The sequence below is a fragment of the Arabidopsis thaliana genome (genome assembly GCF_000001735.4).
Source record: "Arabidopsis thaliana chromosome 1 sequence".
In the NCBI taxonomy this organism is placed as follows: Eukaryota; Viridiplantae; Streptophyta; class Magnoliopsida; order Brassicales; family Brassicaceae; genus Arabidopsis; species Arabidopsis thaliana.
In genome coordinates this window covers 17,969,365-17,980,954 of record NC_003070.9, presented here as the reverse complement: position 1 = coordinate 17,980,954, position 11,590 = coordinate 17,969,365, and the positions used below count along the sequence as shown (strand labels likewise).

The 11,590-nt window shown below is 35.5% G+C and overlaps 3 protein-coding genes and 1 pseudogene across 5 annotated transcripts; 3 read left to right on the top strand and 1 right to left on the bottom strand.

Annotated features, from left to right (window-relative positions):
* Positions 1 to 139: 139 nt before the first annotated feature.
* On the bottom strand, positions 140 to 1,394 carry AT1G48625 (annotated as a pseudogene). The gene has a single exon.
* A 2,897-nt stretch (positions 1,395 to 4,291) lies between these two features.
* On the top strand, positions 4,292 to 7,313 carry HON5 (high mobility group A5). Its single transcript, NM_103758.3, has 4 exons — positions 4,292 to 4,893; positions 4,979 to 5,872; positions 6,409 to 6,483; positions 6,577 to 7,313. The coding sequence occupies exons 1-4, from the start codon at positions 4,654 to 4,656 to the stop codon at positions 6,805 to 6,807; spliced, it is 1,440 nt and encodes a 479-aa protein (NP_175295.1). The 5' UTR covers positions 4,292 to 4,653; the 3' UTR covers positions 6,808 to 7,313.
* Positions 7,314 to 7,552: 239 nt separating this feature from the next.
* Positions 7,553 to 10,344, top strand: AT1G48610 (AT hook motif-containing protein). Of its 2 annotated transcripts, NM_103757.3 has the most exons (4): positions 7,553 to 7,874; positions 8,152 to 8,645; positions 9,526 to 9,588; positions 9,842 to 10,344. In NM_103757.3, the coding sequence occupies exons 2-4, from the start codon at positions 8,157 to 8,159 to the stop codon at positions 9,926 to 9,928; spliced, it is 639 nt and encodes a 212-aa protein (NP_564531.1). In that variant the 5' UTR covers positions 7,553 to 7,874; positions 8,152 to 8,156; the 3' UTR covers positions 9,929 to 10,344. The 2 variants fall into 2 exon arrangements, with proteins under 2 accessions (NP_564531.1, NP_973995.1); NM_202266.1 differs by having other exon boundaries at positions 7,652 to 7,874; positions 9,526 to 10,275.
* A 59-nt stretch (positions 10,345 to 10,403) lies between these two features.
* ATHAL3B (Flavoprotein) lies at positions 10,404 to 11,560 on the top strand (the record flags this gene model as incomplete). Its single annotated transcript, NM_202265.3, has 3 exons — positions 10,404 to 10,698; positions 10,863 to 11,186; positions 11,267 to 11,560. The coding sequence occupies exons 2-3, from the start codon at positions 10,875 to 10,877 to the stop codon at positions 11,558 to 11,560; spliced, it is 606 nt and encodes a 201-aa protein (NP_973994.1). The 5' UTR covers positions 10,404 to 10,698; positions 10,863 to 10,874.
* Between the last annotated feature and the right edge of the window lie 30 nt (positions 11,561 to 11,590).

The window sequence follows — 11,590 nt, the reverse complement described above, 5'->3', positions numbered from 1 at the left end:
CAAAACTATTTCTATCGTCATTAGATGATATAATACAACCTTTTGCACTAATTTAGGCTTTGCAAATTTGAGAAAAAGAAATATAGACTTTATTATATTCTGTTTTGTTAACAAATTAGGCTAATCTACCTCATATTGGTTACTCGGATACTTTCTTCTCAAATGCGACAAGTCTCAACATGTTTCGATCAAATAGACGTGTTTCTATACTGCTTTGATGTTTTTTTATGTTCCCTGGTGCAGTTTCCTTGATTTGGACCGAACTTGGAACATAAGAGAAAACATGTCGCCTACGATATGGTTCTGCATGTTCTCCAAGATCCAATTCTCTAAAGTACCCCGCCTCGCCAATGATGTTGATTGTTTTGCGATTGTCATTAAACCCGATGGCGACTTTCTTTTCCTCGTTAATGAAGAAACTCGTGTGTATAATTGGCCCCGTATTTATTCTCAAGAACTTGCTCCACGACACCATTTCGGCCTCAAGCTTAGCTGTAATCCATATTTCAACTACATTTTTATAGTAGTGGTCCTTGTACTGAAATAAAACTGCAAGCTTCTCTTCACTAACACAAGATAAAATCACACATGAATGATGACGATCAATAAAGCTAAACGGCAAAGGCAAAAGCGGTCCAAATCTCTCTCTAGTAAAATCAAAACAAATAATGTGATCGCTATAACCGCCGCTCCTCTTCCTAGCACACCAGTATGTGTTTCCCTTGAGGGAAACACCACTTTGAGAAATAACTATAAACCAGTGTGGAGTGACATCAAGAGTTGTCCATAAATCCGAGTCAAAATCGTAGATTTCATACCAAAAAAATTGGTGTAGGCCGCGATAATTCCAATGATAATCTATAAACCTCAATAATTTGTGGCTGCGACATGAATTCTTATTCTCGTATCCGAGAGAGTAATTGAACATGTACGTACTATCCCTTCCGGAGAATGCGTGGTGAGAATATCGGGTTTTGATCTGCCTTGTTTGCCCCCAATACGGATTCCAAACCACAAGCCTAGTAGTAATTGTATCGTCTTTCAATACGCATAAAAATTAAACCCTCATAGTAAAAGACTTGAGATATCTTGACTTGATGCTCAAGATTAAAGCAAGTTAGTTTACCTTTGTGCTCTATATATGGGTCAACGTCGACGACGAGACTCGTTAAACAAAGTTTGTAATTCATCAACGTGATTATCGTAGACTCCCCTTCTCTTGATTCTCTTGTTGTTTTACTAATGTACATCTTCGCTAAACTCTCACTTATGGTTATGGATAAAGTGTGCCAATTTTTGCAAGTTAATCGCACTGCTCGCATAGATTTCAAGGGAACCCTAGACAAAATCTCTTCCATCAAATCCCTTGGAAGATTAGAGATCATCGTCGCCATTGTTTCTTTTCTTGCTTTTTTTTTTTTTTGTTTCTTCTCATTTCATCCTGTTAAGGGATATATATAGTAAGACACAGAAACCTTAATCATTAACTGAAGGTAGACCAATCGTTGGCTTCAGCTTATTCTCGTGCAGCCAACAAAAAAAATTGTTCCTTAAAATCTATCAACATTTTAGATTATTTAATGTAAAGACAATCAATATAAATAGTTACATACCCAAATTATAAGATATACTTTATAAAAATATTTTTTTTATATATTTATTAAGATTTTTCAACTTTTCTAGATAAAATTCACAAACTTTATCTTTTTTTGTTTTTCTATAGATTCTTGTAATTTTTTATTTTATCAAGATTTGATATTTAATAAAGTTAAATTATAAGCTTAACATGTGTTAGGCATCTACATCGGTAGATTCTAAATAAAAAAAAGTTTCTCATGAATAAAATATTGTTTATTTTAATTGAATTCAGTTAAATTAATTTTAATTAAAAAATAAAATCAACCATTCCTGAAAAACGAGTTGGCCAGAAACGTCTCTCAAAGTTTCTGAAAACAGAGACGATTCTCAATTCTCTCTCTTCTTTTTCACCACTTTGTATTATTTTAATAATAAGTATCTCTTCTAGATACTTTTGATGGAGGTGCCCTTAAAATTGATCCAAACTAATTTTGGATAACAAATTCATTAAAATAATAATATATATTTCTTTTTTTCTTCAAAATATTTTAAAAACTAAAGTTATTTTTTGGTAAGAATTTATATTTGATAGTTATATATACATATGTTCTAGTGATAATGAATTTTTTCTGATGAATGTCCAAAGATAAAAATCATCGGGTTTAGACTATTTTATGTAGTGAAGAGATCGTTGCTCTTTGTGATATTGACGGTGATGGAAAGATAACGGCCAAAGAGTTCCATTTGAAGATGACCCGGATTGGGAATACTTATAGGAGTTCTGATACATATAATGATGGTTATTGAGTTTGAGGAATTTAAGGCTAATATTGTTTAGTTACTTATTAAAAGGTAATATACTTGTTCACCAAGTAGTGTCTTGCTTATATTCATTGTTTAGAGGTTTCTCAACTTGCTATCAATGATACATTCGGCCCAAATTTTTGTGTTGTGGTGGACCTGGTTGCATTTGTTGACTTTAGTCAGCTTGGGCATTTATCCATTTGTGGACATCATTGTTACATTGTAGACCTATGAGATTGATAATATTTATGGTTAAACATTATTATATCGTTTTTCAATTTCCAGATGCGCCAAACCATCCCAAAAGGTAGAAGTCGGATATATGTAACAGAATGATTTGGAGTTATTGAGATTTGGACTTAAGATCATTCGTTAGGCTGAATAGAGCAGTCCATAGAATCCCTGAACATCTCCAATTAGCGTAATCTCAAGTGAAGAATAGAGACTTGGCCCTTTAGATGTCATGCTTATTCTGCACAAACTCAAATAATTCGTTTGTTTTCTTCCAAATTGCTCTAGTAAACTCAAATATTTGTTTCCTCCTCCAATTTTTGTTATCTCTAGGATTCTATGAATATGCGTTTTATTCAAATATTATTAAGAATGTCTCATAGTTAACCTTTTGAGTTGAACACTTATAATAATTGGCACACACATATATATATATATATATATATATATACTGTAACCAGTAGTTTTTGTTTTGCAACTTTGCAAAAACACAAATAATCATCGGCGAATAAGAAATGATTAACCGTAGGAACAGACTGAGCGATGCGTATGCTCTCGATGCCACCATTTGTTTCAACTTTGATGATCAGTTGACTTAAAATCTCTGCACATAGAATAAAAATATATGAAGACAAATCATCGCTTTTGTCGAATTCTCCATGAAAGCTTCCAATTTTCATAGGAAGTGCCATTTACGAGGACATAGTATGAGATGGTGTTAATGTTCATCATAATCCAAATAAATGTTAAAACATTAAGAATATGAAAAAATGATTTGTTATAAATGTAGATAATGAAATTATAAATCTTATTCTAGAAAAATTTTAAATATAAAAAATGAAAACTTTTTTGAAAACTTTCAAAATTAGATAAGAAAATTGTTTATATATAATTTATTATGGTACATGAATAGAGAATTAGAATAACAAAACAAAAAGTTGAAAGAAACACAAAATGAAAAGGCTATACAAGAGAATTTAAATCAGCCATGACGAGAGAGTAACCCAATTAGACTATGGTGATTTAAATCTAAACTTTTTATTTTAGAAAGTTTATATTAAAGAATATAAATTTGAATGTTTGTGGTGTGAAAAAATTCAACTTACCTTTATTGGTTATGTATATATGGATTGAAAAATGAATAAGGAGTTCAAATATATTTTCTGAGCTTAATTTTTTTAAATCATATTAGTGTCATTTTGCGTAGTTTAACAAAGAATCTCGATGAAAATTTAGCGTTGTAAATTTATTTCGTTAAGCAACTTAACGAAGTGTCTTATTTCAAAAAGTCAATAAAATTAGCTATTAAAAATTTAAAACAAAAAGTGAATTAAAATTTGAGTTTTATTTTACCTAAAACAGTATTAACGTGTTTATAATAGCACTTTTTAACTGTTGGAGATTTTCTTTTTCTTTTTTTTGAATTAGAGTGAGATAGTGATCAAGAAAATGAAGAAGGTGTTAGTGCACATCATATAATCCAAGTAAATGTTAAAACATAAAGAATATGAAAAACTGATTGGTTAGAAATATACATTTTTTTTTGTAAACCGATATTAAGTAGAGAATTTAGTATAAAAAATCTTGTTCTAGAAATTTATTAGTATAAAGAAATGAAAGCATGTTTAAAAACTTTCAGAATTAGAAAAAAAATGTTTACATATAGTTTAATATGGTACTTGAATAGAGAAGCAGAAAAACATATAAAAAAAATTGAAAGAAACACAAAACTCAATTTTAATAACAAAAGCAAAAAACGCCACGTCATCGATCCGTGTCGTAAATCAGCACCAAAATACACTTTCAACGGTCAGATTTTAACTATCTCATCTGTCGTCATTTTCGATCTCTCTCTTACACTACTACACACACTCTCTCTCCTCCAACCTAACTATTTTTTATTTTTTATCTTCTCCTTCCACAAAACTTTTTTAATTTTATCTGAAAAATTAAAACAACCGAAACAAAAAAAAAAAACTAAAAATCAAAAATCTCATCACCTTCCTTGCTCTGTATTTTTTCTCTCTCACTAAATCCTCCATGGATCCTTCTCTCTCTGCAACCAATGATCCTCATCATCCTCCTCCTCCTCAGTTCACATCTTTCCCTCCTTTCACCAACACCAACCCCTTCGCCTCTCCAAACCACCCCTTCTTCACCGGACCCACCGCCGTCGCGCCGCCAAACAACATCCATCTCTATCAAGCAGCTCCTCCGCAGCAGCCACAAACATCTCCAGTTCCTCCTCATCCATCTATTTCCCACCCTCCTTACTCTGACGTAAGCTCTTCTTAGCTCATTCTTACATTTTGACTTTAAAGTTAGGGTTTTTAATTTCCACTCACTTTTTTTTTTCGTTGATTAGATGATTTGCACGGCGATTGCAGCGTTAAACGAACCAGATGGGTCAAGCAAGCAAGCTATTTCGAGGTACATAGAGAGAATTTACACTGGGATTCCTACTGCTCATGGAGCTTTGTTGACACACCATCTCAAGACTTTGAAGACCAGTGGGATTCTTGTCATGGTTAAGAAATCTTACAAGCTTGCTTCTACTCCTCCTCCTCCTCCTCCTACTAGTGTAGCTCCTAGTCTTGAACCTCCCAGATCTGATTTCATAGTCAACGAGAACCAACCTTTACCTGATCCGGTTTTGGCTTCTTCTACTCCTCAGACTATTAAACGTGGTCGTGGTCGACCTCCAAAAGCTAAACCAGATGTTGTTCAACCTCAACCTCTGACTAATGGAAAACTCACCTGGGAACAGAGTGAATTACCTGTCTCTCGACCAGAGGAGATACAGATACAGCCGCCACAGTTACCGTTACAGCCACAGCAGCCGGTTAAGAGACCGCCGGGTCGTCCTAGAAAAGATGGAACTTCGCCGACGGTGAAGCCAGCTGCTTCTGTTTCCGGTGGTGTGGAGACTGTGAAACGAAGAGGTAGACCTCCGAGTGGAAGAGCTGCTGGGAGGGAGAGAAAGCCTATAGTAGTCTCAGCTCCAGCTTCAGTGTTCCCGTATGTTGCTAATGGTGGTGTTAGACGCCGAGGGAGACCAAAGAGAGTTGACGCTGGTGGTGCTTCCTCTGTTGCTCCACCACCACCACCACCAACTAACGTAGAGAGTGGAGGAGAGGAGGTTGCAGTCAAGAAACGAGGAAGAGGACGGCCTCCTAAGATTGGAGGTGTTATCAGGAAGCCTATGAAGCCGATGAGAAGCTTTGCTCGTACTGGAAAACCCGTAGGAAGACCCAGAAAGGTAAAATATCATTCCTTTTTGTCTCTGCGATTACACAGTGATTATAGAGAACTTGAATATTTCTAGTCAAATAGATAAGAGAATAAAAGTTGGAACTTTTGTCTTGTGAATAAATGTCACTTTCCATTCTCAACATTGTCTCTTTCGAGCGTGTGTGTGGAGACTAGAGAGTATCTAACTAAATAAATTCTAGAGTTTAATTTATATTCGTGTCTCTGCTTTTGGCCTATACTTAATCTGGTTTTGTGGTGTACTATTAATCTAAGATATCTCTTTGTTTGGTAATCAAGAGCAACTTGGTAGGTGGCTCGCTTTAGCAACCAATAATTGTTCAGTTGAAGTGTGAGAATTACATATGAACTTATCTTTTGAGACAGACATCTTATCAAGTTTTGTCTGTTTTAAGCAGAAATTTAGTTAATTCAGTCAAAGTTCAAGAGTTTGTGTATTTCCAAGTCCACTAGAATTTCTTTGTCTATTATATTGATGAGTTAGTTATCTAATTACATTTATATTATTGCCATTTATAAACATAGAATGCGGTGTCAGTGGGAGCTTCTGGACGACAAGATGGTGACTATGGAGAACTGAAGAAGAAGTTTGAGTTGTTTGTAAGTAATCTAATGAACAGAAACACAATATGGTCCGTCCTTGGTTTTGATACTTAATTGCTTATGCTTGGTTTTGATATCTCATTTATGCAGCAAGCGAGAGCTAAGGATATTGTAATTGTGTTGAAATCCGAGATAGGAGGAAGTGGAAATCAAGCAGTGGTTCAAGCCATACAGGACCTGGAAGGGATAGCAGAGACAACAAACGAGCCAAAGCACATGGAAGAAGTGCAGCTGCCAGACGAGGAACACCTTGAAACCGAACCAGAAGCAGAGGGTCAAGGACAGACAGAAGCAGAGGCAATGCAAGAAGCTCTGTTCTAAAGATAAAGCCTTGACATAAAAAGCTAGCAAGTGGTGGGTTTACTTGTTGTGTGTTACATGAAATTTTTAATCTTATAAGGGTGTTTGCAGGAGAAAAACAAAAAGAACAATGTGATGAACTGATGATGATGATTGTGTCTCTAACCAAACAACAAGGAGAGGTAGGGTAATGTCTGTAAAGTGAATTAGGATGTTACCATTGTTCATGCTTCCCATCTCTCTCCATCGTCCATATCTGTGTAGGCAGCTTTGTTCTTTGTTCCCTCGTGTTTTTTTTAGACTGTTGTGTCTCTTATTCTATTTTGTCTCCTTAGGCTTTTTAGGAGTTGTTGTTGATGTTTATCAAAAACGCTTATGTAATTTTTATGACCACTTCTACTTTTTATGATGGTTTCTTCAAGTCTCTTACGTTATGTAGTTAGAAAACCATTAAATAAAAGTTGCTTATGTCAGTTGCTCTGTTTTAATTTGAAATCCGGTTTTAATTTTAAGTGTACTTATTGCAGAAATTAGGTAGAAGGTATAGAACGGTTTTACTCTTCACTCACACACCATTTAACCAAATTTCTAAATTTATTACTCGATAAACACTTTTTTAACAAGTTTTCAATACTTTTCTCCAAAAAAATTTTGAATTTGAAATAAAGTAGTGTATTTTTCGATTTTGGTTTTATAAATCAACTTTTTTTTTTGAAAAAGTTAAAAAGAAATCACCACCACATTTGCATGTTATACTATAATACCAAAAAATTAATATTCGTGATTTATTTTAAAAATCTGTGAATTAAAAAGAAAAATGAAATGTTGATAAATAAAAATAAAAACAAGGAGTAAAGGTGGACCCATATCGGTTGACGCAACTGATTCTGAACCTCTCGGTCGTTCGTTTCTACTCTTTCCAAGCTCTAGCCCATGGTGGTGACCTTCTTCTTCTAACCGCGAAAACCATCTCTATCTCTCTTATCTTTCTTCTCCGCCAAGTTTCTCTTTGTAATTTCTTTCTTCTTCCTCCAGATTCTTCAAGCTTCCTTTACCATCTCGCGAATCCTTCTATTAAGTTGAACAAGGTACGTACATTGCGATTTGCGAACCCTAGTTTTTCTCAAAACGAAATCTCTACGCGTGAGAGCCTGAATCTGTGTTTTACAGTCTTCGTTTCTAGATTCTAGGTTTGTGACATTTGAAATTTCGTTAAGGTTTTAGCGAAATCGAGTTTCTGGTTGTTTAGTTTAAGTCTAGTCTCCGTTGATGTCCGTTTTTGCTAGGGTTTTGATTCCGATTAACCGCCGTTTTCTCACATTTTGCTTTCTCTTTTTTTTTTTTTTTTCTGATTCGCATCTACAGATCTCATGGCGAAAACAGCTCTTACTCCTCCCGCGTCTGGTTCCGAAGTTCCAAGATCCGGTACACCTGGAGATGCGTCTGGCAACAAACCTCAAACGGATGCCACCGGCGTCTCAGCTACTGATACTGCTTCTCAGAAACGCGGTCGTGGTCGACCGCCAAAGGCTAAATCTGACTCTTCCCAAATCGGTGCCGTTTCTGCGAAGGCGAGTACTAAACCAAGTGGTCGTCCGAAAAGAAACGTAGCTCAGGCTGTTCCTTCTACGTCTGTGGCGGCGGCTGTGAAGAAACGTGGTAGGGCAAAGAGGTCGACTGTAACGGCGGCTGTGGTTACTACTGCTACTGGAGAGGGTTCTAGAAAACGAGGGAGGCCAAAGAAAGATGACGTGGCGGCTGCAACTGTTCCAGCAGAAACTGTGGTGGCTCCAGCTAAGAGACGTGGAAGGAAACCTACTGTCGAAGTAGCTGCACAGCCTGTGCGCAGGACTAGGAAGGTATGTTTCTCTTTAATTTCATTATCTTTATTCACAAAATGTCAAAAGAAATTTAGAAATGGTCTGATACCAATTATATGATTGTTCTTGACTGTTTGTTCTGTATAGTGTGGAAATAATTCAGGGTAATGTCTTATTTGACTCTGGTCTCAAATGTGGTCTACTTTTAGGATTGCAGTATCTGAAATTCCCCGTATTTTTAGAAAAATGTGTATCTTATCTGGATTTTGGTGTATTTTGGGAAAATGTCTTATTTAATATTGTTCTTCTTGACTGTTTCTTCTGCATATAGTAGATAAAGTTCAGAGTAATGTCTTTATTTGTCTCAAATGTGGTCTATTGTGAGTGTGAAGTATCTGATATTATTCGTAATTTCTTTGAAAAGATGTGCATCTTATCTGGATTTTGGTGTATTTCATTAAATCTTTTTTTGTATAATGTGGAAGTGAAAGTGATTGGTCTATTTGGTAAGAAGTTATCATGTAATTTGAGTCCAAATAAATTTCACAAGTGTTTAGTTCATGTTAGACATAACAATGCTTAATGTATAATTTTAACAAAAGGTATATACCAATTATACGGTTGTTCTTGACTGTTTGTTCTGCATATATAGTGGAAAAAGTTTAGAGTTGTATGTTATTTGTCTCTGGTGGTCTCAAATCTGGTTAATTTTAGGTTCTGCAGAATTTGAAATGATTCGTAATATTTTGAAAAGATGTGTATAGTATCTGGATTTGGTGTATTTCTTGAAATCTATTTGGTTAGTCATTATCATTTCATTTGAGTCAATATCTACAAGAGTTCATGTAAGACATAACCATGCTTATACAACTGTGTGTATACTTATGTCAAAGTCGGGTTTTCTATGCATGAACAAAAGAGCACTTCAGTGGCACCGGTAGCTGCAAACGTCGGAGATCTCAAGAAAAGAACCGCACTCTTAGTAAGTGAACTATCCCCACTTAGCTTCTATAATGGTTTTTCGTAAACATTACTGTATCCCTGCATCAATTTGATTTAGACATTATGTTGTGTGGAGCACAAAGGATACTAGCAAGTCAACAGAATTGTTAGATTATGTCGTATAGCCTAGAAGATGGAATTGAATGGTCATTTGATTAGTTAATTAAAATGGATTCATTTCAACTAAAAAGAAAGAATCTGATGATAAGTTACTGAAATGAAAAATGTTGCAGCAAAAGAAAGTGAAGGAAGCTGCAGCTAAGTTGAAACAAGCAGTAACAGCAATTGACGAGGTCCAGAAGTTAGCGGATGGAATGTAAAAGAAAGCTACTGATATGACTGAATCCTACAAGGGATAATGATGATCGAGAAAGAAATCTTCGTATGTGTTTTAGGGAATTTAATTAGGAGAAAACATTCATTTGGAGGAAGACTGATTGGTTGTTAATGTTTGATTTTCACTTTAGGGTTGTTTGTTTGTACGTTTCTAGGATTTTGCTACCAGAAGAGGTTTAAACAGTAGTGTTAAAATGGTCTATGTGTAGCTCGGAGATGGGGGAAACTTTCACTCTTCCTTCTGAATTTGATTTGCTACGTCTTTGTTATCAAGAATTGTAACATTCTTTTCCTTTGAGGTTTATGAATTTGGAGTTATAAGAAGCTTAGTAGAAACCTAAATATCTCTGAAACTGTCAAATATCTTCACTAATTTGAAAATCTTATTCTGAAAACTGACACTAGTCTAATAAACATAATTGATAGTTTTCTATATATTAGAATCTATAATCGTTATGGTGCAAGGGAAACATAGTTGATTGTTAATAAAACAATTTAGGGGGACTTGAGAAACATTAACATTCGTATTTGTGTGACTGGGTCATAGTCTTACTGAACACAAAACCAGAATAAGGTTTTTGGATTGTTTCAGTTTCTTGTTGGGAAGGCCCATTTTTGATTAGTCAACGACCAGATTGACCAGCGATGACGTCGACTTCTCTGTTTTGTTTTCAAACTTAAAGACCCTCGCGGCATTTGATTTCGATTTCCGATTAGGGTTCCTCGCAGATCCTCCTTCCTCGGCTGTAACAAGGTAATGTCTCTAACACAAACTTTTGAATCCATTGATCTCTCGCTTCCTTTCTGATTTGACAAAAGATGATCGTTAAAATCCATGTTCGGATTCTGAATTCCTCTCTGAGAAATGAGAATCTCATAGATTGTTTGTATAAAATTTGATCCTGCTTCTGGATTCAGATAGAGAAGAAGATGAATATGGAAGTGGATACAGTAACAAGGAAGCCTCGTATCTTACTAGCTGCAAGTGGAAGTGTGGCTTCAATTAAGTTCAGTAATCTCTGCCATTGTTTCTCAGAATGGGCTGAAGTCAAAGCCGTCGCTTCAAAATCATCTCTCAATTTCGTTGATAAACCTTCTCTACCTCAGAATGTGACTCTCTATACAGATGAAGATGAATGGTCTAGCTGGAACAAGATTGGTGATCCCGTTCTTCATATCGAGCTCAGACGCTGGGCTGATGTTATGATCATTGCTCCTTTGTCTGCTAACACATTAGCCAAGGTACTAATAATCATAGGAAACGTAGCTTTAGATCTGGATTTTAGCTATTTGGCTTCATATTTGTTTTTTTGTTGTTGCAGATTGCTGGTGGGTTATGTGATAATCTATTGACATGTATAGTAAGAGCATGGGATTATAGCAAACCGTTGTTTGTTGCACCGGCGATGAACACTTTGATGTGGAACAATCCTTTCACAGAACGGCACCTTGTCTTGCTTGATGAACTTGGAATCACCCTAATTCCTCCCATCAAGAAGAAACTGGCCTGTGGAGACTACGGTAATGGCGCAATGGCTGAGCCTTCTCTGATTTATTCCACTGTTAGACTGTTCTGGGAGTCACAAGCTCGTAAACAAAGAGATGGAACCAGTTGAGTTTTACTTAGCCATTTACTGCTCTGTTTG

Bases quoted from the DNA above. Each gene is read 5' to 3' on its own strand.
- HON5 (NM_103758.3), top strand. From the start codon at position 4,654: ATGGATCCTTCTCTCTCTGCAACCAATGATCCTCATCATCCTCCTCCT. The intron at 4,894-4,978 runs GTAAGCTCTTCT...TTCGTTGATTAG, and splicing joins CCCACCCTCCTTACTCTGAC to ATGATTTGCACGGCGATTGC. The intron at 5,873-6,408 runs GTAAAATATCAT...TTATAAACATAG, and splicing joins CCGTAGGAAGACCCAGAAAG to AATGCGGTGTCAGTGGGAGC.
- AT1G48610 (NM_103757.3), top strand. From the start codon at position 8,157: ATGGCGAAAACAGCTCTTACTCCTCCCGCGTCTGGTTCCGAAGTTCCA. The intron at 8,646-9,525 runs GTATGTTTCTCT...CATGAACAAAAG, and splicing joins CTGTGCGCAGGACTAGGAAG to AGCACTTCAGTGGCACCGGT. The intron at 9,589-9,841 runs GTAAGTGAACTA...AAAATGTTGCAG, and splicing joins AGAAAAGAACCGCACTCTTA to CAAAAGAAAGTGAAGGAAGC.